At 50.8% G+C, this 24,529-nt stretch overlaps 5 protein-coding genes across 5 annotated transcripts; 4 read left to right on the plus strand and 1 right to left on the minus strand.

The window, feature by feature from the left end:
- Positions 1-9,466: 9,466 nt before the first annotated feature.
- On the plus strand, positions 9,467-12,546 carry PV06_04189 (uncharacterized protein). Its single transcript, XM_016405051.1, has 4 exons — positions 9,467-10,582; positions 10,634-11,435; positions 11,488-11,945; positions 12,000-12,546. Exons 1-4 carry the CDS (start codon positions 10,491-10,493, stop codon positions 12,322-12,324), a joined length of 1,677 nt encoding a protein of 558 aa, XP_016263257.1. The 5' UTR covers positions 9,467-10,490; the 3' UTR covers positions 12,325-12,546.
- A 167-nt stretch (positions 12,547-12,713) lies between these two features.
- PV06_04190 (uncharacterized protein) lies at positions 12,714-13,975 on the plus strand. Its single transcript, XM_016405052.1, has 2 exons — positions 12,714-13,060; positions 13,128-13,975. Exons 1-2 carry the CDS (start codon positions 13,053-13,055, stop codon positions 13,912-13,914), a joined length of 795 nt encoding a protein of 264 aa, XP_016263258.1. The 5' UTR covers positions 12,714-13,052; the 3' UTR covers positions 13,915-13,975.
- Positions 13,976-16,849: 2,874 nt separating this feature from the next.
- PV06_04191 (uncharacterized protein) lies at positions 16,850-18,651 on the minus strand (the record flags this gene model as incomplete). The annotated part of the gene is made up of 2 exons (XM_016405053.1): positions 16,850-17,385; positions 17,466-18,651. 2 exons carry the CDS (start codon positions 18,649-18,651, stop codon positions 16,850-16,852), a joined length of 1,722 nt encoding a protein of 573 aa, XP_016263259.1.
- A 613-nt stretch (positions 18,652-19,264) lies between these two features.
- Positions 19,265-21,665, plus strand: PV06_04192 (uncharacterized protein; the record flags this gene model as incomplete). The annotated part of the gene is made up of 5 exons (XM_016405054.1): positions 19,265-19,593; positions 19,658-20,240; positions 20,296-20,421; positions 20,483-21,327; positions 21,408-21,665. 5 exons carry the CDS (start codon positions 19,265-19,267, stop codon positions 21,583-21,585), a joined length of 2,061 nt encoding a protein of 686 aa, XP_016263260.1. The 3' UTR covers positions 21,586-21,665.
- Positions 21,666-22,039: 374 nt separating this feature from the next.
- PV06_04193 (uncharacterized protein) lies at positions 22,040-23,943 on the plus strand (the record flags this gene model as incomplete). The annotated part of the gene is made up of 7 exons (XM_016405055.1): positions 22,040-22,062; positions 22,179-22,377; positions 22,441-22,609; positions 22,669-23,135; positions 23,206-23,276; positions 23,345-23,795; positions 23,893-23,943. The coding sequence occupies 7 exons, from the start codon at positions 22,040-22,042 to the stop codon at positions 23,941-23,943; spliced, it is 1,431 nt and encodes a 476-aa protein (XP_016263261.1).
- Between the last annotated feature and the right edge of the window lie 586 nt (positions 23,944-24,529).

The raw sequence follows: 24,529 nt of genomic DNA on the forward strand, positions 1-24,529 counted from the left end.
GGTTGTCTCGGCTGTTTCACCTCCGGAATCTCGAATCCGCCCCCACTGTGATTGGAGCGGTGCGAAGAGTATTGAAGTTGACTAAATATAATTGAAAAAGGGACTGGCCACTATATATACGTAAAAGTACGTATGCTGTTGTAGCAGTCGGAAACATGAGTATACTGTACCTCCCCCTTTATGCTAGAATCACATCTCTTCCATTCCACGAAATCTCACGCCGCTGGGCCAGCTCACTTTACTAACCAGACCAAGTTACTGACCCAAAGGGACCTTTATGAATAAATTGAGAACCTCTCTCTTCAACCCACCGCTAAGTCGCCGAGAAGGAGCGTTAAGAACCAAAGCGCTAAATGGCGTTAGGCTCATCATCGGGAAGCTATTGGTGAATAAAGAGTTAAAGAACTACCACAAATTTGACCGGCGAGTCCATACCACTCAAAATGAGGCCGATGGTCAAGGAGCTCGGTGGTTCCTGAACATGACCACCTGGCCCGAACTCTACTGCTCACTGTCTATCTCAAAGTCTAGAAGGGCTCTTCCTGTTGCTCCAAATCCCCAACTTGATAATCAAGCTTTAGTACCCCAAGCAATCTTCTGTTGCAGGTTGAGCGATGAACCGACAGAGGATATGGCTCTGCTGGCCGCGCTTCTGGCAAAACTTCTCAATTTGGAACTGGACCCCACTTAAAGCAGATCCACTGCGCCTTGACTTTTAATACTTGTGGTACGGAGTATCTACTGCGAATTCAGACCACGACCACAGAGACTCACCACCGCAGTCTCCCGCAATGGCAGCGCTCACTCTTCTCGATGACTCGATGAGTACTCTACAGAAGGTGCTGGCCCTCTTTGCGACGGTATTTATCCTTCTGGTGATCAAACCACTTTTTCTCCCACTGCAAACTATTCCAGGTCCCTTCCTGGCCAGGTTTTCACGACTCTGGTATCTCAGCAAGGTCTGGAGAGGCGATTTTGAAAAAACGAACCGCCGGCTGCATGAGCGCTATGGTACTGCCATTTATGCCGCGCAAAAGTTGAACAATTCCTGACGCTCTTCCAGGTCCTATCGTCCGTATCGCTCCTAGTGAGTATAGCCTTAGTGACCCGGAGAGCCTGAAGGTTTTATATGGTCATGGTACTTCATTCACCAAAGTGAGTCATGCAAAGGCCGCTGATGTGTGATTTTATTGACGCTGACGCCGACAAGGGGTCCTGGGTAAGTTCCAACTGCCGTCGTCTCCATGGAGTTGAAAGATTGTCAGGGCTGAGGTCTCATGCAGTACATCGCCACCGGAAGTCCAGATCCCGGAGTTCACAATCTTTTCTCCGACATCAATGCTAAGCGACACTCGGAGAATCGAAGAAAAGTCGCTGCACTGTACTCCATGACCAGCATTCTCCAATATGAGTGGTGTACGACTGAATGCATTAACAAGTTCGTGACCAAGTTGACAGAGATGTCATCGGAACGCCAGCCCGTCGACATGCAGCTGTGGCTCCAGTACCTCGCCTTCGACTTGATTGGCATGATAACAGTACGCGTAGCCCTTCACAATTTGAGCAGAGCTGATATTTTTCCTAGTTTTCGAAACGCTTCGGCTTCTTAGATACGGGAAGAGACCAAGACGACATTCTCGCATCAATACACGCTTACTTGGTCTACATGTCGAATATGGGAGTCTACGCTGAGTTTCATTCTCTAGCCTCTAAGCTACAGGCAAAATTCTCGAAGTCGGGCTTAGCACAGATGGAGGTTTTCACACAACGACAGATCGATCATCACCTTCAAAGCTCATCGAAAGAAACAATACCCGACGCCGAGAGGACGGATTTTGTCTCCAAGCTACTGGAAATGCACAAGGCTCAGCCCGACAAAATCTCATTGGAGAATGTCTTTATGGCTTGTCTCACTAACGTAGGTGCTGGGTCAGACACGACATCGATCAGCCTGAGTGCCATTTTGTATTACCTCATTAAAAGCCCAGACAAGTACAAAAAGGCAGGCTTCCTTCCTATTGAGAATCTATGTAACCAAAAAGCTAACAGGCCGAAGCTCCGCGACGAGATAGACGAAAGTTATTCAAGCGGCGAGGCATCTAGGCCAATGACATACCAGCAATCGCAACGCCTCCCATATCTGCAAGCGTGCATCAAGGAAGGCCTTCGGCTGCATCCTGCAACTGGCCTGCCACTAGCTCGCGTTGTACCGAAGGGAGGTGCCCAGATCTGTGGCCGATTCTTTCCAGAAGGGGTATGTCCATCTCTAGTCCGCTGCTCTTCCCCATCTTTTGCTGTGGCTTCTTTTGTTTCGACTTTCCATCCGCTGACAATGACATTCTTCCTTGGGGATGCAGACAACCGTGGGCGTAAACGCCTGGGTCATGAATCGAAATCCAACCGTTTTCGGTCCAGATGCCGATGACTTCAGGCCGGAGCGCTGGCTTGAGAGCAGCGAACGAGCTAGCGAGATGGATCGACACCTCATGAGCGTGTGTGCCCCACCTTTTTCTCAATCCCAGTGTCCTCGCGGAGGTGTCTTGTTCTTTTTACCGAGAAGAATATTCTCAAGTTTTTACCCATTAGCACCACGATCACGGTCGAATGAAATTTCTGACGCACAATAGTTCGGGCTGGGATCCCGCACATGCATCGGGAAAAACATCAGTCTCATGGAAATTGGCATCGCCCTGCCGGAAATTGTTTCCCGCTTCGATTTCGAATTGCTCAAGCCTCTGGAGGAGTTGAAGACGGAAAATGTATGGTTCGTCAAGCAAAAGAATTTTGCTTGTTGGGTCTCTTTGAGACAAAAATGAACTTGTTACGAAGGTAGCGAGGAAGGTGTTGGAGACTTTTGCTTCCCAGTCGCAATTAACAGCAGAGCAACATATGTAGCTTTGAACCTTGCTCTAGTAACGCGGCTTTGTAGATGAATCTGTTCATTTTCTGCTCAGCTACACAAGTCCGAAGAGTCGCACGGCTCTCGACTTTCGAAAGGCCCTGGAGCCTACTAGATCAATGTTTGCTAATACTGTCCTTCCCATTGTTCTGTTCTGAAATCTACTTGATGAATACGACAACGAACTGATCTACGGGGTGTTGGTGCTACGGCTGAATTTGGCGAGTGTGAAAGGGCTGCCATTCTTCAGTACTGGCATATACATTTATTTGGCGAGGACTGAGTGAAAATTATTACTGCTCTTGCACAACTGGAGGTACTAGACGCCCGCCACTTCAGGCCCACGCTGAGATTACCGCTTATGGAAAGCATACCCCACCTGAAAACTCTCCACTCTGCGAACTGTTTCAATCAATCTTTCAGGAGGGCGTAGAGGCCGATCAGGGTCTAGGTGCAAAGCTTCTTGTGACGAGTTATTGTACAGCTCGCATGTACTTGTTGGATCAGGCTCCAGACCCCCGTTACTCCAACAAACTTAATCACCTTTCCGTGACACTTTTGGACCAGGGCAGCTGATCGGTGTACCCCAGATTGGTGACTTAGCACGAAGCTTCGCCCAGGTCGCCTTGCAAAGAGAGTTGCACCCCAGCCCGGACGTGGTGCCGGTCTTTCACATCTGATGAAATCAAGGCGAGTATGTCCAGAAACGGTCTCTCGGGCAATCTGGAGTGAACAAGGGCATCAGTCGGTTAACCCAAGGGACAAAACGTGGGAGTAGCAGGCGATGGGCGCGGTATTGGTTAAGCTGCAGCTGAACTATTCTCAACTACAGCGCCATATCTTTGACTCTTGTCAAACTGGAGCAGGATGGGGTGGACGAAATATGCAAGATTTGTTGGAATCTACACCTAGCAGTCCAGATCAAGTCCCACGCCTTGCATGTTTATGATTCTGGCGCCATCTGCGGACTTCCTTAATAACGTGGTCCTGCGCCCCAACAGGATTGGTGTCGTAGTTGTAAAAAGCGGCAAACCGATAGGCCGCTACTTAATGCATCAAAGGGGATTCCCCGACTTCATCGTGCATTGATCCGAACTATCTGGGGTGATAGAGTTGGTGGCAGCGAAATGAGATAGCCACGCGGCGAGTCTGGTCTCGGGTTTCTACCCTCTCAGATCTCCGCATTACTGGGGTACTACTGCCCTTGCCCGGATATTGTATGCCCGACGGTCTTACCCCAGGCCCTTTCTGATTCCGGGCAAGCAGAGAGGGGAATTTCGCTCTAGCTCTGGTCCGTACAAGTACAGTATGAGCCTCGTGCACTCATCGTGCAAGACACTCTGGCCCACCGAGCTCCAAAGCTGTTGGGGAAGATCTCCAAACAACCATGGACACGTAATCGAGGGAGGTCATAAAAAGGAGAGGTTAAAATGGATAGATTTGGGGACTAATATTCTGGTCTACAGGCTCTATCAGGGCGCTACTCTGAGTTAGGAAGGATGCGAGTATTCCAACGACGATAACCAAAAGACTTCTAACATACAAAAGTTCTGTTTTAGACGGATGAAAAGGAGTTGTATAAAAAAGAAGTAGTAGCCAAGTGGGCCAATTTCCACGAGACATCTAAGTGCCCACTACCCCAGTATGCATAGACCTTGGAACATGCTGAGGGGAAAGTATTTTGACCATGAGCAAGATATCAGTACAGTTAACATTGCTCGGGAAGAGATTTTGAAAGCTCTATAGAGACCTAGACCAAAGAGATTGTAAGAAGGCCAACTCTTGTTCCAGTCTTGTTTCTTCACGCAAGAGGACTTCTCGACCAAGGGTGAGCACGGCGCATCTAGCGTGTACTTTGAGCAAGTGTATAGTAGAGAGCGTGTAGCCACAGGTAACGTGCCCAGGAAGTTGTTCTGCAGTCATGCAGTGAGTTCTCACGGAAAGGACATCCCAAGTAAGCTTGCCCCCCTTCTCAGCTTGAATAGGGGGTATTCCGAAGGGCTATCGAACGCTCCAAGGGAGTGTAGTCAAATCCACCCCCAATACCCCGAGCGAACCTTGCTCATTCCCCAGCAGAGGGAAATAAACAACGGGTCACTTTCACACTGTCTGGAATTATGTGGTCGTTTTACAGTAGTGCCAGTCGGAACATTTATTTCTGAACTAGGAAAGTGGACGGGTGCAAAAGCTTGTACGCGGGGTATGGAGATAGAGTTCGAACCAACCCCAAGAAATCGAAACGGCGGATAAGACACCTATTTTCACTAAGCTGTAACAGGATATCCAACCCACCTCGAATGCGGAATCTGTCCCCACTTGAGCAGGGAGGGGAGGGTTAGACAGAAGCGTGCGCCCCAGCATAAAGATGTCCAGCAGGGACCATCACCATCCAGGTTCATCGTTCTATCGCTGGCATCAATCGACTGCAAATCACACTCACCTCTGTCCTTCAGCACATCTAGACGAGAACCATGGCTTTCGGAGTCCTTGAGCCAAGGGACACCTCTGCGCATGTACCTGGCACGACCCTGCTCGACATCCACGAGCAGGCCACAGCAGACAGGTCCCGGGTCTTGAAGAAAGGGACTGGTCGGAACAGCCATGTAGTGCTTGTTCCACAGCCATCGGATGACCCAAACGATCCATTGGTACATTCTCGCTTCTCTGTATTCTTCTTTGCGGCAATCATGTCCTGACTGGAGATTATAGAACTGGCCGTTGTGGAAGCGTGACATGCTCTTAGTGATGTTGCTGTGGGGCATTGTTGCAAGTGAGTGTTTTGTTCCCTCTGTTGCTGAACACCAAACGTCAATTACTGTCTTCATCTTACCTGCCTGGTCGGTCCTATTGTGAAGGTGGAGTACTAATATCTATACTTCTAGTCATCGGGGGATTTGGTCCCATGTTCAGCCCCATCGCTGTGCCTATTGTTGAGACGTTCGGGATCTCTTTCCACCAGTTCTCACTTCTAGGTGGTTACTCTCTTCTCTCCACCGGTGCTATCGGTCTTTTTGTTGCAGCTGGCACCAGAAAGTTTGGAAAGCGCCCTCTTTGGATCCTATCCTCAATTGCTGCCTTTGTAGGCACCATTTGGGGTGCTGCGGCTCAATCTTACGGCTCGTTTATGGGTTCACGTATCATTCAAGGGATCAGCGAGGCCTTCTTTGAGAGTGTCACCTACGCTTTCATCGGAGACTTGTATTTCGTCCATGAACGAGGTACACGAACAGCCGCCGTGGTCATCTGTTACCAGGCACTCTCCTCATTTCCTCCTCTCGTCGGAGGTGTGGTAACTCGGGATCTCGGGTGGCGTTGGTGTTTCTGGCTATTAGGAATCTTCCTTGGCATCGGCACACTCCTTGTCATCTTCTTCGGTTTCGAAACTGCTTATAAACGTGAGGCTATTGACGCGAGCAATGTCACCAACGACGAGGTGAGATTATCTTTGTTCTTTCACCAACGCTTATCATACTAATCTCTTTATCTCTAGGATGTTACAAGGCTAGAAGAGCTTAAGGGCTCTGTCCCTACGCATACAGAGGAGGTTGAAGCATTTACGATATCACGTCAGCCGTATATCTCAAGGCTGAAGCCTGTTCAAGGAGTGTACAGCAAGGACTCACTGCTTAAACTAATCCTCACACCACTCGGAACTTTGGCGAATCCAGCGGCACTCTGGGCTATAATCACGCTTGCATTTCCCGTCCTATGGCTGGTCGGTATTATGCTTGTCATCGCGTCCATCTTTTCGGTACCACCATACAATCTGAACCCTGTGGAATTGGGATATATGTGGGCTGGGCGTAAGTTCTAAGCCAAATATCCTACCCTCGATTGCACAAGTTATTGTATGATTAACTTCTCATGTCTGACAGCATTGGTCGTTGCCACCATCGCTTGCTTTATAGCAGGTCCGACCTCTGACTGGAGTGCAAAGTACCTCAGTCGTCGTAACAACGGCAAATACGAGCCAGAATTTCGACTTTTCCAAGTCATTGGAATTCTAGTCTGCGCAGCCCTTGGCTACTTTCTCTTCGGATACCTCATCAGCGTGCAGGGTAGTGTTGTCGGTATCAGCATTGTCTGGGGGCTACAGCTAGTATGTCAACTCACATGAAATTGCTGCAACAGTCGACTAATTTTGTGATAGGCAGCAGCCCAGTTCTCTGCGGTTGTCGTTGGGAGCTACGTCAATGATGCGTACTACAGCATCTCCGTCGAGATCTTCATCATCATCGGCATCGTCAAGAACATCTTGTTCTACTGTTTCTCTCGTATGTACAGCACGGGAATTTCTCCAAGGTTAGAAGAAAGAAAGAAAGAAACTAACTCATCGGTGTCCGTAGTCTTTATCAACGATTGGGTGGCATATCAGGGCCCAAAGAACTTCATGTATACGTAAGTTCTAAACCCCCAACTGGTGACCCTGATGCATACTAACAGTCGGGCAGTATCGGCGGAATTCAAGTCGCTCTTTGCTTTATCACTATTCCGTTGTACATATACGGAAAGAGACTTCGGCTTTGGTGGTCGAAGTTGGCATTTGCAAAACTCCTCATTGCAAATGAGTGAGAAAGACGACGTCAATCTGTGTTGGAGATGGAACGTCTTAGATTTCCTGACACCTGGGAGGAAAGGCATCCGAAGTTCTCAGGAGCAGCAAGTCGAGTGACCTTGACGGGTGCTGCCAGGCTCGAAGGGTCGCATAGGTATATAGCAAATCATATTCCGGCCAGCCCAGTACTGCACAGCATTACAATCCTTTACACCTATAGGGGGACACCAACCGTCCCAAGTAGATAGGACTCTTTTGGCGCATAATATCTTGAGCGATTCGCTGTTACGCATCACCACGTCACCGCGGTTCAACCCCCGAACGTCGTCAACTTACGATGCTCCACCCAGTTACCCGAGAGTTGACGACGGGGTCGCTATTATCTTCATCAACCACTTATTCTTTGTTTGTCGACATCTGGATCTTCGTATCTTCTCAGTTCCAATCTGACCTTTCACCCAATTGAGATCTTGCCTGACTTTGGGATAATCTGGTCCGAGGTGGGTAACTTCTTCCAAAATGTTTGGTGGTTCATTGGTATGGTCAGGGTCTGGAGATGAGGGCGGAGTTGTCCTGCATTTTGTTGCTCAGGGTTGAAAAAGAGTCTTATCTCAAAGGCCTGTCGATTGATATTGTCGTCCTTCATTTCGTCGGACAAGATAGCTACTGAGTTGGGTTTACAAGGTTGGTATCTCGAACTTTGTCCTCTTGTGTTTTGAGAGAGATCTCTCGGGCCTCTTCTGCGCATTGCTCGCGGTGTCGTTCCAGAAGAACCTCCTTAGACCTTTTTGCGTATGTGTTGTTGTGTTCTCGATGATTCGCGTTTTGCGGTTGCCGACAAGTTTGGTAGTATCAATCAACCGTCTCGAGTATCTGCTTTATGTATAACAATGGGGCCATCCTTTTCTCCATTAGAATATCTGTTTTTGGAGGCAATGTCCCATTGCTCATGCTGGACCATCAGTTGCAGTTTTTCATGATCGCAGGATTGATGCGAATAAGGTCCTCGGCCGAGGCTCGATGGATATCGTATATCTATAACGAAAATAGGTAGCCGAAAAGACCACGCATTCCCTTTGAGACTTTGAGAGCTCTTCAAGCTAGATTAGCGGTAACAAATCTCTCGATATGATGTCCCCTGTGCCTTTGATTGTCTGTGAAGGAACGGGAGGGCGGAAGACGGGTTTTTTTTTGAATCGACGACGATGGTCTTGTCTTTTCCGAGCAGCCGTAAAAAATTCGGACAGAGGTGTGCCATCTGTAGAGAGTCAGTTGCGAAGAAAGTGAGCAATGAATAGAAGAATAGAGTAAAATGTGGTTGAATTGTGATCTTTCGAAACCATCCACAACTTGCACACGATTGTTGATCAATGTGCTGTTTTGATCTGATCAAAACAGGAACAATGTAAGCATCTTACTTCATCCATTCCTTGACTCGAAAAGCCATCGCTGCGACAATAGTCTAGACAGTTTCTTCATGCATGCCCCGTGAGTCTTGGCTCGAATCCTCTTGTCTCGTATATATGTGTATATATATACTTTTACCAACTTTGTAGTTGTATCCTGTGAGAAAAGTAATGATTTGAGGCTTGGAAGAAAGCCTCCCTTGTCGTTACTGTAACAGAGGATAACGACTTGTTAGTCTAGTGGCTCGAGATTAGGATGATAGATGGAATGATAGCAAGAAAATGTATGCCCGCGAGAATACTGGGACGTGACCGTTTCCCTCTAGATTGCCTGCCTTTGTTAGTATCAATCACGATTCTCGTGCTGGCCATCATTGAATAGTTGTCTCAGGGTTGTAAACGAGATGATCTCGAAACCCTTCCAGCCATTCTAGAATCATTTCCGTGAATCTAAACTCAGCACTTGCCGTGTTCCGGGTTGGTGGTGTGTGTATATGCAAGGATCAGTCGACGGGATTTCCTATTCAGGAGGTCCGAGATGCCAGGCCGGATATGTCAACAAAAGGCCGAATGCCTTCACCCCAGGTATCACTGCAACTGATACCACGCAACCGGCAAGCTTCAAGCAGGGTTCCCGCCATGCCACAGGGGCTGCGTATGGCATGACTCCTTTCCCCGTATCCTACTATGTGTTGTCTACCCCGGGTTCTCGAGCGCGCGCTCCCGGCTGGAAGACTTGGGTTAGACTACTCTACCTTGGACAAGGCGACTCCCCGGCGGATGCACCCCGGCTGTGTTACGCTGCATGGTTGACGGTATCTGTCCAAGTCCAGCCACCCTATCAGTTCAGTGGCCGATATGCATCCGATTGTTTTCGAGATATTTTCACCGACCATCCAGAGACTCTTACGTACACTACATCCGACCACATGTCCCGTATTCCCGGTTACTATTTCAGCCATGAAGACCGAGAGCACTGTGCATGTGAATTTTGCCAAGTGGATAGGGAATACATCATCTGCGCACACGAAAAACGTTTCAACAGAAAAAAAGAACCCATTCTTCACCACGCCGACAAGAAATTCCTTGAGCCGTTCGGGTGGGAGGCCGAACGTGCTCCGATATTGTATGGGTCAGAAATTTCCCTTGCCTTTTTAAGGCGGGCATCCGGTGGATCATGCCCATGTGCCTAGCGAGGCTTTAAGCAACGACTGTTACAGTCAAAGCGGCAGGGCCCAACGGACTTCCATTTTGGGTAACCCGACGAGTACCAAGCATCAACCTACTCGGTTTGCGGAGACTGCGAAAATTCCGTCATGCTGATCTCTTTCTCCAGCTGCACTGCGCCGCCTCCGCCATGACTGCAACCATGGGTGCATATGGTTGAGGAAACACACCAACAGGTCTGTCGCTATGACATCGATCCCGACGCCACTATCCACTCCGTACTGGAGTCATGGAGTCGATCCGCTTTCTGCTCCACAAGTATCTTTTTCTCGGGATCGCATGGACATTGCAGACAGGCCTTCATCGCTTTCGACTCCCTACATAAAGAGTCGCGCATTTCCCGACCAAGGCACTCTTTCTCGAAGCCACTCATACTGGATTCTGGCCTTGCAACGCGATCAACATGCAACTATTCAAGGGCCGCAGCCGCTACTTGGGCCTTCGTGGCACCAGACTGAACGTCGCCATTGGTGTTATCGCTGGTCTGGATTTCTTGTAAGGAAGCATCTGATTCAGGGCCTGGACATTCGCTGACCATAGTTCTAGGTTATTCGGCTATGACCAAGGTGTGATGGGTGGTCTTTTGACCCTGCCCTCGTTTACAAACGTCTTTCCAGAGATCGATACGACGCAATCTGGCTTAACTAAGAGCCAGGCAAACCACATCTCAACCATCCAAGGTATCTCGGTCGCATCGTACAATGTTGGATGCTTCTGTGGTGCAATCGCATGCATCTGGCTTGGTGAATACTTGGGACGACGCAAGACCATCTTCCTCGGTTCAGCCATCATGGTGATCGGTGCGACTCTTCAATGTACAGCTTTCAGCCTGGCGCATTTCATCGTTGGCCGAATCATCACGGGCATGGGCAATGGTCTCAACACGTCAACCGTGCCTACATGGCAATCCGAGTGCTCAAAGTCGCACCGTCGTGGACAACTTGTCATGGTCGAAGGTGCTTTGATTACTGGCGGTATCTGCATCTCATACTGGATTGATTTCGCCTTTTCTTTCTTGGACAGCCAGGCTTCATGGCGCTTCCCTATCGCATTCCAAATCGTCTTTGCTCTCATCATCCTTGTGTTCATCTTGGAGCTTCCAGAATCGCCCAGATGGTTGATACTCAAGGGACATGAGCAAGAGGCCGTCGAAGTGCTTGCCGCTCTCTCCGAGAAGTCGGTCGAAGACAGATATATCGCTGCTGAATTCTCTGCCATCAAAGATACCGTCCTTGAGCAGCAAAAAGCAACTTTCCGCGACTTATTCACCATGGATGAGGATCGCCACTTCCATCGCGTTGCATTGGCATATGTCAATCAAGTCTTCCAACAAATCTCTGGTATCAACGTGAGTCCTCCACATCCTTGTCTATGATAGTACCAAGGCTAATCTAGCGCAGTTGATCACATACTATGCTGCCACCATCTACCAGAACGAGATTGGGTTGACGCCTTTCATCTCACGAATTCTTGCTGCGTGCAACGGAACCGAGTACTTTTTGGCCTCTTGGATCGCCGTCTTCATCATCGAGAAAGTCGGTCGTCGGAAGCTCATGTTGGTCGGAGCCGCTGGCATGTCCATCTCCATGATTATTCTTGCCGTCATGACGAAGATTGGCGGAACCGCTTGCGGTATCGTGGCCGCGACCTTTTTGTTCGTCTTCAATACCTTCTTCGCAATTGGATGGCTCGGTATGACATGGTTATATCCAGCTGAGATTGTGCCTTTGCGCATTCGAGCTCCTTCCAATGCCCTGAGTACCAGTGCCAACTGGGCATTCAATTTCATGGTTGTGATGATCACCCCTGTGTCCTTTTCCAGCATTGGATACAAAACCTATATCATCTTTGCTGTCATGTGAGTCATACTTGTTGGATTATGCCGCTTCTCTGATGCTGATTGAACCTCTAGCAACGCCTTCATCTTCCCTGTCGTCTATTTCTTCTACCCGGAAACCGCTTATCGATCTCTTGAAGAGATGGACACAATCTTCCACAAGACCAAAAATATCTTCACTGTAGTATGGACCGCGAAGAACGAACCTCATCGCTATGGCAAGAATGGTGAAGTCTTGATTGATTATGAGGAAACCGAAGAGCACCAGCGAAGAGCGAGCACGGCTGAACGCAGGGCTAGTGTCCTCAGTCAGGACAAGCTTGACCCCGAGAAGGCGGCTCAGCGCCAGAGAGAGACTTACCGAGGCAACCCTGGTGGCCCTGCTCCATTTGGTGCATAAGGAATGGGGCAGCAGGACTGCCAGGACATGACAGTATCGATCAAATAGCCATGGGACACAAGTCAGCAAAAGTCAATAGAGGGTCATGGCTTGATTAGTCATATAGTCAAATGCGAATCGAGGACTGTCTATTCAATCATCCTCACGTTCATGATCTCGGTGTATCTTGAGACTCCATCGATATCGGCACGATGATCAGCAGCAACCAAACTTGTAGTCAGCGAGAGAATAGATACTAGATTCTACCATTAACCGGAGAGGGAAGTTTTTGGTCCATGTAGCAGCAGACGGAGTGCTCGGAACCTCCGTGTCTCTCATTCCCCGCATCATTGAGTGAAATTGACTTGCTAAAGACAACGACGATATGTAAGCACCTTTATTTCCAATTGCACCGTCACACTTGTTGCAGTGTAATCAATTGAACGGATCAGATCTTTATTTCCTCGGAAGCGCGTATATCCATCGAGCGCCGGCCAGCTCCTCTCGATTCCCGTCTAATCAGCACATCTGACTAATTGATCTGTCGCATCGGTGGCTTGATATCGCGTGCTCACCCTCCAATTACCACAAAGGTTTATATCAACGACGACTTCTACCTGCTTGAAACTACAATTCTTTCGTCAGGAACCAGGGTTTTGTAAAAGCTGGCGTCCAGGTCACTACCGCGACTTCTCCTCGCCCGGGACCACCTTTCCTCGTGGAATCAGTTCAAGCCATCGTCACGCAAAATGTCCGGGTGAGTGATTGGGACCTTTCACATGCCTCGTCTGCCTAAGCTGTGCTGACAAGTATTCGATTTCCAGTCTAGCAGATCTAGCTTCTAAACTCTTCAACCCCAAGGCGGAATTCCGGCCCCAGATTGTCCCCACGACCAAGCGAGTCCGCGGTGTTTTGAATGGCAAGTACATTTTCGATACAACCGACGCGAAATTGGTGTGGGAGCACCAATATTTCCCTTACTACTGGATCCCAAAGGCCGATTTCCTGGAGACGGCCACCTTTGAACAAGACAAACCCATCTCTGGCATCGACTCGTCGACTTCGAAGCTGTCGGTCGGTGACAAATGGGTCCCTGCGCTGATCGTTCCGGAGTCATTCAATTCCGACCTCGCAAACCACGTCAAGGTCGACTTCAAGGCCATCGATGCGTGGTACGAGGAACAAGCGCAGGTCCTTTATCACCCCAAAGACCCTTTTCATCGGGTGGACATTCTCCCGTCCGGACGCAAGGTGCGCGTTGAGATTGACGGGGTCTGTCTGGCCGACACGGGCTCAGATGGAGGTGTCATGTCGCTGTGGGAGACCAAGTTCCCCGGCAGATGGTACCTTCCTCGAACCGCCGTCAAGTGGGAATATCTCACGCCCAGTGAGACACACACGGGCTGTCCATACAAAGGAGAGGCGAGTTACTACAATGCCACTGTGAATGGAAAGGAATACAAGGACGTGGTTTGGTGGTATAAGAATCCCATGTTGGAGAGTGTACAGATCAGTGGGATGTTGTGCTTCTATCCTGACAAGGTTGATACCTGGGTGGATGGGAAGCCATTGGAAAAGATTGGTATGCCTGGATCAATAGGCAAGAAGTAGGATGAAGACCACTTGGGCTTGTAGGCAGTAGAAGTAGATAATCACACCTTGTTTTCTTCAAGTCTTCATATTTACTCGGCATGCACACAAGGGTCCTGAAGTGACTGGGGTATTCGTTACCCTCTCTACTCTCTCTCTCTCACGGCGTATCATCGGTTACTGAGTACAAGCAGACAATTCAATATTCGACCACCACATCCGCATCTTCCCCATCACAATTTGGTCCAACTAGTCAAATTGCTCCTCTCCATCTTGGTCTCGGACCCTTGATCCATTCTGGCCTTCAAGCTTAACTGAACTTGGCTTCAACATCATGACGTGGTCGTTGTCTTCCCCGCCTCTTTTGCCCCGTCCTGATCAACACCGACATCCGTATGAGGTCGACGATATCCGTAGCCTGAAGACAATTCAGCGGCAACTCTCCTCGGCTATTTTATTTTACTGTAATAACTATCCAGAATTTTAATGCTTCCACTAACCAAAGCCAGGATGATCCCCGTGATGCCCTGCCCAACTTCAACCTTTCGCCTCCTCTTCCTGTACGAAGTCTTTGTTGTACTCAAGTTTCCACCTTCTTTCAAGGCTAGCATTTTGACCCCGCCTTCAGTGTTGTCGAATCCATGTCCGGAAAATGGACTTTCACTTGATCGACACATTATCGATTACATTTCGGCTACTGTTGATTTCTTTCAATCACCGGCAGTTATTCCCCCATACCCCGTACGAGTAACCGACACATCACATTCCATGTCGTATGTGGGTCACGACCAGCTCGACCCTGGGTGGAACGTATTCCATGCAAAGGCCTCACTCACCAGTGGACTACAAAATGTTGGGATCGTCCTTGTGACCTCGGCTTGAGGGTCTCTGTATTCTTCTCTCCTCTCGTGTGTTTCCTTTGGATGAATATAGACAACCCAAGATGCTTCTATCGTCAACACTTCGACTGCTGGGCTTTCTCTGGGCGGCATTGCTTACCTCTCCCGTCTATGGAGGTCTCATAGCCCGGCAAAACGATGCTCCCACAGTCAAAATCAAGAATGGTAGCTACTTTGGCGTACACAGCTCTTCGTACAATCAGGATTTTTTCCTGGGAATGCCCTTTGCCCAACCACCTGTGGGTGAACTGCGCTTCAATCTACCAAAATCTTTGAACACGACTTGGGATGATTCCAGAAATGCCACTCAGTATGGTTACGAATGCTACGGCTACGGAAGTGACCAGTGGGTACTTGGAAACATTGTCAGTGAGGACTGCCTCACACTCAACGTCATCCGCCCCAGCGGTATGGGACAGAATGCAAGCTTACCAGTGGGAGTATGGATTCACGGCGGCGGCTTCTTCGAAGGAGGAGGTCGAGATCCACGGTACAACCTGAGCAAGATCGTCCAAGCGTCCGCGGAGATGGGAAAGCCATTCATCGGCGTCAGCATCAACTACCGGCTTCAAGCGTTTGGTTATCTCTTTGGCACTGCGGTCATGAAGGCAGGTGTCACCAATCTGGGCTTCCGTGACCAGCGCCTGGCTCTACACTGGGTTCAAGAAAACATCGCCGCGTTCGGCGGAGATCCAAGCCAGGTGACCATCTGGGGAGAGTCCGCTGGAGGTAACTCGGTCGGGACACACCTCATCGCCTACGGTGGACGTGACGACAAGATCTTCCGTGCCGGCATCATGGAGAGCGGTGGGCCGATCCCGTTCGCCCCGAATGTCAACGCCTCGGCCTGGGACAAATACTACAACAACATCACAAAGGCGACCAACTGCAGCTCCGCGTCCGACACGCTGGCCTGTTTGAGGAAAGTGCCCATCCAAAAACTCAGCAACGTCCTCAACAGCAGTGTGACGGCGACGGTGCCCGGGTGGGGAGGGGTCATCGACGGTGACTTTATCAAGGGCTCTATAGCTCAACAACTTCTCGACGGCAAGTTTGTGAAAGTTCCGATCCTGCAGGGCACCAACTTTGACGAGGGGACCTCGTTCGGTGGCAAAGGGATCAACACCACCCAACAATTCCTGGACTATGTCATGTCCACGGGCCCCAACGTGACCACGACCCAGACACTTGCGGCCCTGTACCCGGACATCCCGGGGATCGGGATCCCCGCCACGCTGGACGGTCGACCTACCGGGCCCTGGGCCATGCTGGGCAAACAGTACAAGCGGGCGTCGGCGTACGGCGGCGACCTGAGCATGCAAGCCCCTCGCCGGTTCGCGTCCATGTGCTGGGCTTCCCAGAACGTCAGCGGGTACAGTTACCATTTCAACGTCGTCCCGAACGGCGTGCCGCCCCAGATTGGAGCGACTCATTTCCAGGAGGTCGCATTCGTCTTTGACAACACGGCCGGTCAGGGTTATAACAACTCTGTCGCCGTGGACCCTTTTGCCAATAAGCCGCAATCGTATGATCGATTGGCCAACATAATGACTCGAATGTGGTCGAGTTTCATCACTGACCTTGACCCTAACATGAATAATGGTATGTCTTTGTCTTTTTTTTCCCCTTGATTCTTTTGGACACGTCCACAGACCACGTTGTCTGGTGTGTTGTTTTTGGGTAATGGCAGAGTGTTTGGAGACCCATCTGTACTGACCTTTTTGTTCGAATAGCCACCGACGTACATTGGCCGTCGTATAACCTCACGACGCCACAAAACATCGTCTTTGACACCAACGACACAAACCTGATGTACGCAGAGGACGATTATTACCGTGCCGAGGGCATTGCGTTCATTTCTGAGAATTTCGTCGATGCCTACGGACGCTAGGCTAGCTTGAGACTCACTTTGCTGCGTCGTTGACTTGAGAGATGAACGCGCGCGATGGACGTGGATGTGGAATGCAGAAATCAAGGAGAAGCCATCAAGATCCATTGGGAGAGAGTTACCGGGGACCTAGCGGCAACGTCTATGTGTCTTATATGTGCGTGTCGTATCATAATGATCGAGCTTCCTCTTCCAATTCTTCTCTGCTAAAGACCACCCGGCCCTCGAACCACGTCTGGAGGACCTCCGCGTCCGCGAACTCCCCTTTGCTCAAGTCGTGACTGAAGGCGACAAAGTTGGCCTTCTTGCCCACCTCGATGCTTCCCGTCGTATTCTCCTTGCCCAGCGCTTCGGCCGCCCCTAGCGTCAACAAGTAGCACAAGATTGGCCCACTGACCTCACCCGCCGTCTTGCTTCCGTCGTCGTGGCTCTCTTCTGCTTCCTCTGCCCTAGGACTACCCGTCCTCGTCGCTCTTCTCGGGTCGACCGTGACCTTTCCCACGAGACCGGCCACCGGAGGCAGTAAATTTGGGGTCTTGGTGATGGGGTAATCCGTGCCGATGGTCGTCCTTGCCCCGGCGAGGTGGACCCGGTCGAACTCGTACCGCAACGTGTGGCCGATCTGCTCAAACGTGTCCGCGATGTGGAACACGGAAGGTGACATTTCAGCCGTGACGCGGAGGGCGGCGAGTCTTGAGAAATCGTCTGGAGAACAATAAGCCACGAGGGAAAAAGATTGTATGTGCTTGTATGAGATCCGAAACCGAACAAAAACATGAACTTACCAGGATGAATCGCATTCGAATGTGCAATCTCATGTCTCGGCCCATTGGCATTCCCGGCCCTGACGGCCTGGTAAACGTCCAAGGCCTGCCTCACACTCCCCTCTCCCGCCGCGTGCATCTTGCACGTGAACCCACGCGCGTCGTACCGTCGCACGGCCTCGAGGAGAGTTTCGTCGTCGAAGAACAAGAATTTCTTGTCCGGCACCCCGTGGTCGTCCAAACTGCAGTGCGTCGAGCCCGGTTCGATGGGCGAGCCGTCGAGCCAGAACTTGACGAAGCGGCTGTCGACGTGCCTGCTCCGGAAGGCCTCGGCGACGTCCAGCAGCGCCTCGAGGCTCTGCTTGGTCTCGCAGCTGAAGAACTCGTTCCCGCACACGATGTGGGGGTGCACGTCGAGGTCCAGCCGGTTCTCCTCCTCGAGCTCCCGCAGCGCGTGCAGATACAAGGTGTTGGCGCTCGCCTCCTGGATCGACGTGATCCCGTACCGGTGGCAGGTCTTGATGCTGCGTCGGATGCTTTCCTTGACGATGGCCAACGGCGGAATGGGCAGCTTGGTCCACGCGGCGCCCGTGGCCGTCTCGAAGAGTTCCCCCGTCATGGCGCCGTCCTCGGGCCTGCGGACGAACACGCCCCCGGGCGGCGGCTGGGACGTGTAGGGGTCCAGGTTCATCCGGCGCAGCGCCTCGCTGTTGACAAGTACCTTGTGCCCGCTCATCTCGCGGATCAGGACGGGCGTCGTGGGGAAGACGTCGTCGAGGTACTTGCGGTCCGGCCTGCCCTCAGGGAACAGGCTGGGGAGGTAGAAGTTGCCGACGACCCAGTCGCCCACGATGTGGGCATACCGGCAGTTACACATGTTTCGCTCCAGGTCCGAGGCGATGGACTTTTCGGTCGACTCCCACCCAATGTTGGTCTGCCAGACCTTGCCTTCGCCGGCCATCAGGAGGTGCGTGTGTGCGTCGTGGATCCCCGGCATGACGAACCTGCCGCCGAGGTCGTAGGTGGCCAGGCGACGAGCGTCGGCGACGGCCATGATCTCGGCGTCGTCGCCCACCGCCTCGAAGATGCCGTCCCACGATACCACAAACCCGGTGGCCCACGGCCTGGTCTGGTCGATTGTGAAGACCTTACCGTTTATGTAGGCAACGGCATTGTTGTCGGTTTTGGAAGAGTAGTACTTTGCCATTTCCAGTGAAAATGTGCCAAAAGTTCTTTTGATGGCATGGGGTTGAGTGATTGCGAATGTCGAATGTCACTCCATGCACGGGTCGGAAATCCGTGTCAATTGACATGCTGCCTATTTCGGAACCCGTGTTGTAGTTCGCGGCCAAGGCGCCGATTTGAACGCTAGGTGGCATCTTGTAGGAGAAATCGAAATTCCCGTATCAACTCTGCTATCGTTCCAGTGTGTCATCGAGTAAGTATCCTCATCGCGGAAGTCCAGAAGTGATTCGAAGCGTTATCTAATCGTAGGATGGAGTTGATTGAGGAGTGAGAAGTAGGCCAATTGGAAACTTCGCTTTTGTTTGCCTGTTTGGGACACTTTGGGTCCACCACCTGCAGTGGCAATGGCACACGGGTCTCCCGTTGCCGCAGGGGCGGCCAGCGACTGTTCTGGCTCGCGTTATCCATTACACATCCAAACACTGGATCAGATATGAAGTGGCATGGGTGTTGAGTAGGAGCAACTCTAATGAAGTAGGAATAAAAGTGCCTTTACTGCCCCAACTTGTCTCGTACACTTGGCAGTGCCAGACGTTATTACAATCCTCTGAAAGTGTCCCAGACACCTAGGCAACATGCATCCCCTTGCAGATCTATCAATCTCTGAAGTGACGAAGGCCCGAGATGTTATTCTCTCGCTTCATCCAGGAGAGACAATCGAGTTCCGACAGATTGGAGTCCAAGAGCCCAAGAAGGCGGCGTTGGCCGAATACCTCAAAGTCGAACACAGCAATGGAGACCTGAGCAAGGTCAAACCACCTCCAAGATTGGCCAAGTGCCATTACGATATCTTCTCAATGGGTGCAAAGCCAGTTGAATACCACGAAATCATCGTCAACGTAGAGACCAGTGAAGTGGTCGAGAAGATCGAGATCAGTCCAAGCATCCAGCCAAGCTTGACATTGTACGTCTTCTCATCTGACAGTGTTATCGAGGAAGGAGAGAAATTCATTCTAACTTGCAGCTAGGGGGGAGTTTGACATGCTACTCAAGATTTGCGAGACTGCTCCAGAGTTCAAAGAGGCCTTAGCTGAGCTCAATTTGCCCGATTACATGGAAGTAATCGTCGAGCCGTGGCCATACGGTACTCCAGAAGTGTATGATCCTCCTGGACGGTACTTCCAAGGCGTCGTCTATGCCAAAGACAATCGACAGAATAACCCCGATTCCAACTTCTATCCCTTCCCTGTGCCACTGATCCCGGTGGTGGACATGACCAAACGAAAACTGGTCAAGGTGATTCGACTTCCTCGGGGCGGGACCGAAGATGGAGCTGTACCTAATCCCGCCAAAGTCGATAAGAACCCATTGGCTCACTGCACTACTTCGGAATATGTGCCTGAACTCAGACCGGATGGCGTCCGTAAAGATCTCAAAGATCTCAATGTCATACAGCCCGATGGTCCATCATTCACAGTCGAAGATGAATCTTTGGTGTCATGGCAGAATTGGAGGTTTCGAGTCGGCTTCACCCCGAGAGAAGGAGTAGTCATTCATGACGTACACTATGCTGGCCGTAGCCTGTTCTATCGCCTCTCAATGAGTGAAATGGTAAGCGGTGCCATGTGTTGCGAACAGAGCCACGGCTGACCTCAATCACCCACAGACTGTCCCCTACGCTGATCCACGGGACCCGTTCCATCGCAAGCAAGCCTTTGATTTCGGCGAAGGCGGCGCAGGAATGTGTGCCAACAACCTGGGCCTGGGTTGTGACTGCTTGGGTCATATCAAAGTGAGTTGCCCAAGATCTAGACATTCCGAACATTACACTAAGCACCGAATCGTCCATGAAGTACTTTGACTCTGTCATGGTGAATACACAAGGCAATGTTGTCGTTCAGCCCAACGTGATCTGTCTTCACGAGCAGGACAATGGCATAGGCTGGAAACACACCAACTGGAGAACTGGGCGCGCGGTCGTCACACGTAACCGAGAACTTGTGGTCCAATTCATCTTGACCCTGGCGAACTACGAATATCTATTCGCCTATAAATTCAACCTGGCCGGTGGTATCGACATCGAGGTCCGCGCTACAGGCATCGTGAGCTGCGTGAACATCGAGCCCGGCAAGACCAGCGAGTACGGCAATATCGTCAATCCAGGTGTGCTGGCTCAAAACCATCAGCATATATTTGCGGTCCGAATCGATCCTGCAATCGATGGTCCCAACAACACCGTGGTCCAAGAGGAATCGCTACCCGAGATAATGAATGCTACGACGAACCCAGCTGGAAATGGGTACAAGGTGGTCAGGACGCCGATCACTCGGTCCTCCTGGGCAGACGCTAGTCCCTTGACCAACCGGATCTTCAAGATCACCAATCCATCGATCAAGAATCCCATCAGCGGCAAACCGGTGTCCTACAAGCTGACCCCACCGCCCACGCAGCTCCTTCTGGCTGATACGCGATCGGTCCAGGCCAAGCGAGCAGCATTCGCACAACATCATGTCTGGGTGTCAAAGTACCGTGACGATGAGTTGTGGGCGAACGGACCTTTTCCGTTCCAGAGCACCGGTGAGATAGGAGGTGTTCTGGACATGGTCAGCCGTGGCGAAAACGTCGAAAACGATGATGTCGTCGTCTGGTCTGTGTTTGGCTTGACGCATAACCCGAGAGTCGAGGATTGGCCCGTCATGTGAGTTATTTCTTCCTGTTCTGCGCTACATATATATCCATTGTGTGGCGGCGTTGACTGACACTGATGCGATATCTTAGGCCTGTCGAGATCCATCAAGTTTCACTGAAACCCGTTGACTTTTTCACCGAGAATCCAAGCATCGACGTGCCTAGCAACAGAAATCTTGCGAGTAGAGAGATGGTAACAAGGACGGGGCATTGCTGTGATTCCGAGTCAACGAATGGAGCTACTAATGGGGTCGTCAATGGACACTGAATCACCAGCATAGGATACTCTTGTTGATAATGATAGCTGAACTGTGATCGAGTATGCACCACATGCGAGCAACGATGGAGTGTCTGATTGCACAGAGGTCATTTTAGGTACCTCGAAATACACAATGTTATTAGGTGACTCCTTCTAGTCAAAGCCGATAGGCCCCGAGGATAACTAGAGAGCTGTTCAAGTCTCGAGACCGTTAATTGGCAGACCTTCCCTGAGTGTAACTAGTAGGTCGTTGCCACCAAAGGCCAGGACGTGTAAAGACCACCGGCCCGCTTGCTGGAATTCCGCACCCTACCTGACCCACTTGCTGATATCGATGATATGTAGAGCCGGACCGCAAACGCCCGCCACCTTGGCAAGACCCTTGTTCCCCCTAGCGTCTCTGCTCTCGTGGGCCGGTGCTTCTGATGTTTTGGCGTTGCACATGAATTTAGGGCTCCTCGTGATGGAAGACCGCCGTGCGATTATGTATGTTCCCTGATTAACAATCAGAACTGGCTTGTTGTGATGGATAGCCCGGTCAGCATGTTGTCCCAGTACGTCTCCCCATCAATATCATATGATTCTTTGTTAACTTTTACCAGGTCTGAAGTCGAGAAACACTCTTCGAACCGTAGTTGTTGGGTCATCATACAAGGAAACGTGTACGACCTCACGACCTTTCTGGATGTACATCCGGGGGGAGCGGCCATTATTCTTAAATATGCGGGCAAAGATGCCACTGCGGTCTACGAGCCTCTTCATCCTAGTGATGCAATCACAAAACATCTCACTCCAGAGTCAGTAACTCCTTGTCTCACTATTTGGTTCCGTGTTATGCTTACGCCTTTTGACTGAAAAAGACAGAAACTGGGACCTTTGGTCCAAACACCAGCCCTCTCTGCCCAAGAGTTGGTTTTGAAAAAGGTGCAACCGGCGGCGCCATTGAAGAAGCGGTTCAAGCTGAGCGCCGTGGTGAGCATCGGCGACTTTGAAAGGGCCGCGAACCAAAACCTCGCCCCTCAGGCACTGGCGTGTAAGTCGATGCAGCACCGAGATTGACCAACCGTAACATCTAACGGCGTACATGTCAAGTCATCCAGGCAGGCGCGGATGATGAGGCGGCGAAACGATGGAACGAAAGAAGCTGGCGGACTGTACGTTTTCGACCTCGAGTACTACGACCTGTCAACAATATCGACCTTTCAACGTCAATACTGGGGACGAGATTCTCACTCCCATTCTTCATATCTCCCGCCGGCGGCGGTAAGCTTGCACATCCTCAGGGAGAGGTGCTCATGACCAGGGCCGCGGCCCGGCGCAATGTGCTTCACTGGGTCTGCAACATGGCCAGCTGCACGCAAGAGGAGATCGCCAGCTCCCGAGGCCCTGATCAAAGTATCTTCTGGCAAATATATGCCAAGACTGATCTCACCGCCTCGGAACATGAAATCAAGTTGGCCATCCAGAGAGGGTTCAAAGGCTTCGCGTTGACAGTAGATGCCATTCGCGCAGGGAACAGAGAGCGAGATGTTCGACATGGGATAGAGGAGTTTGAGGAGGTACAAATACGTTTCTCCAATCTCTGGGTGTCTTAATTCTTATTCATGTTTACTGACTCGCCAGGTACAGGTCTCCGAAGGCACAGCAGACAACTCAGATGACTTCACGACACCGGATGGTGGAATTTCAGCCATCAGAGCGTGAGTTTAGCCACGCCTTAAAAGCCCCTTTAGGCCATTCGACGATCTACTGACCTCTCTGCAAACAGGCCCGTCTATTCATCGTTTGACTGGGATAGTGCGATCAGCTGGCTGCGAAGTCAGACTGATCTGCCTATAGCCATCAAAGGGATTCAATGTTGGGAAGATGCAGCCATGTGCATGAAATACAACGTCCACCCTTGGCTCTCAAACCATGGGGGTCGACAGCTTGATGGTGCACCTTCGTCGTTGGAGACCTTGCTCGAGATCCGCAAGAATTGCCCCGAGATCCTGAGCAGGTGCGATGTCATTGTCGACGGCGGGTTCAACCGTGGGTCAGACATCGTCAAGGCTCTCGCCTTGGGTGCAAAGGCCGTGGGCATCGGTAGACCATTCCTGTTCGCCTTGTCATTCGGCGAAGCCGGGATCAGCAAGGCCATCGGGACCTTCAAGAAGGAGATCGAAACCACCCTGGCATTGCTGGGAGTTGAAACCATTGCGCAACTTGATCCGACCTATGTGAGCCACCATTTTTCTTTTTTGACATACGTCTTCCCTTTCTAGTGTCATCTGGTGATCATCAAGCACATTGGACGCTGACACAGGACATGTATAGGTTGACGCGTCGTCTCTACAGTACTCTCAGGCATTGCGGGCACTCTTGTGAGCGAATCTTTGAATCCGTATGTTCCCAAGAGTGGAACGGCCGTTGCTTTCAGGATTGTGTGAGCAATCAGACCGGAAATAGATTTAGATCTCGAATAGAATAGTTACATTGTAGACTACTCCGAGAGAGATGTCGCATGGCAATACCTCCGCCTGATGAAATTTTGACCATTACACGTCTCTAGCCATAGAACCAGAGAGGTTCTGCCGGCTCGATTTATACAGCCCATCACTACAGGAGCGGAGACACATTTCCCCCAAGATGTTTGTACTGGACGAAAAGGAAATTCATTGCTTGGCCTAGATAGGTATCTCTTGCCCATGCCTCACTAGGGGAGGGGGCTTATCTACATGACGAGACCATAGGTAGTACTACCACCACACATTCATCGGGCTCGTTGGGTTTTATGCCACCGCGACAGGTCTCAATGCCGCAGTAGTAGTTTTGCCATCTTCTAGCAGGGACTTCTCCTGCCTTGCTTTGGACAACGCGCTAAACAAAGAGTCACGAGTGCTATGGTCAGCCAAAATTTCACAATTGATCTCAATCGGGATGATTGTTGTTTCACCAACAAGTCCACTTACCC

Source organism: Exophiala oligosperma, assembly GCF_000835515.1.
Source record: "Exophiala oligosperma strain CBS 72588 unplaced genomic scaffold supercont1.4, whole genome shotgun sequence".
Taxonomy (NCBI): Eukaryota; Fungi; Ascomycota; class Eurotiomycetes; order Chaetothyriales; family Herpotrichiellaceae; genus Exophiala; species Exophiala oligosperma.

Coding starts and splice junctions, on each gene's coding strand:
- PV06_04189 (XM_016405051.1), top strand. CDS start 10,491: ATGCAACTATTCAAGGGCCGCAGCCGCTACTTGGGCCTTCGTGGCACC. Junction 10,583..10,633: donor ATCGCTGGTCTGGATTTCTT/GTAAGGAAGCAT, acceptor CCATAGTTCTAG/GTTATTCGGCTATGACCAAG. Junction 11,436..11,487: donor AACAAATCTCTGGTATCAAC/GTGAGTCCTCCA, acceptor AATCTAGCGCAG/TTGATCACATACTATGCTGC.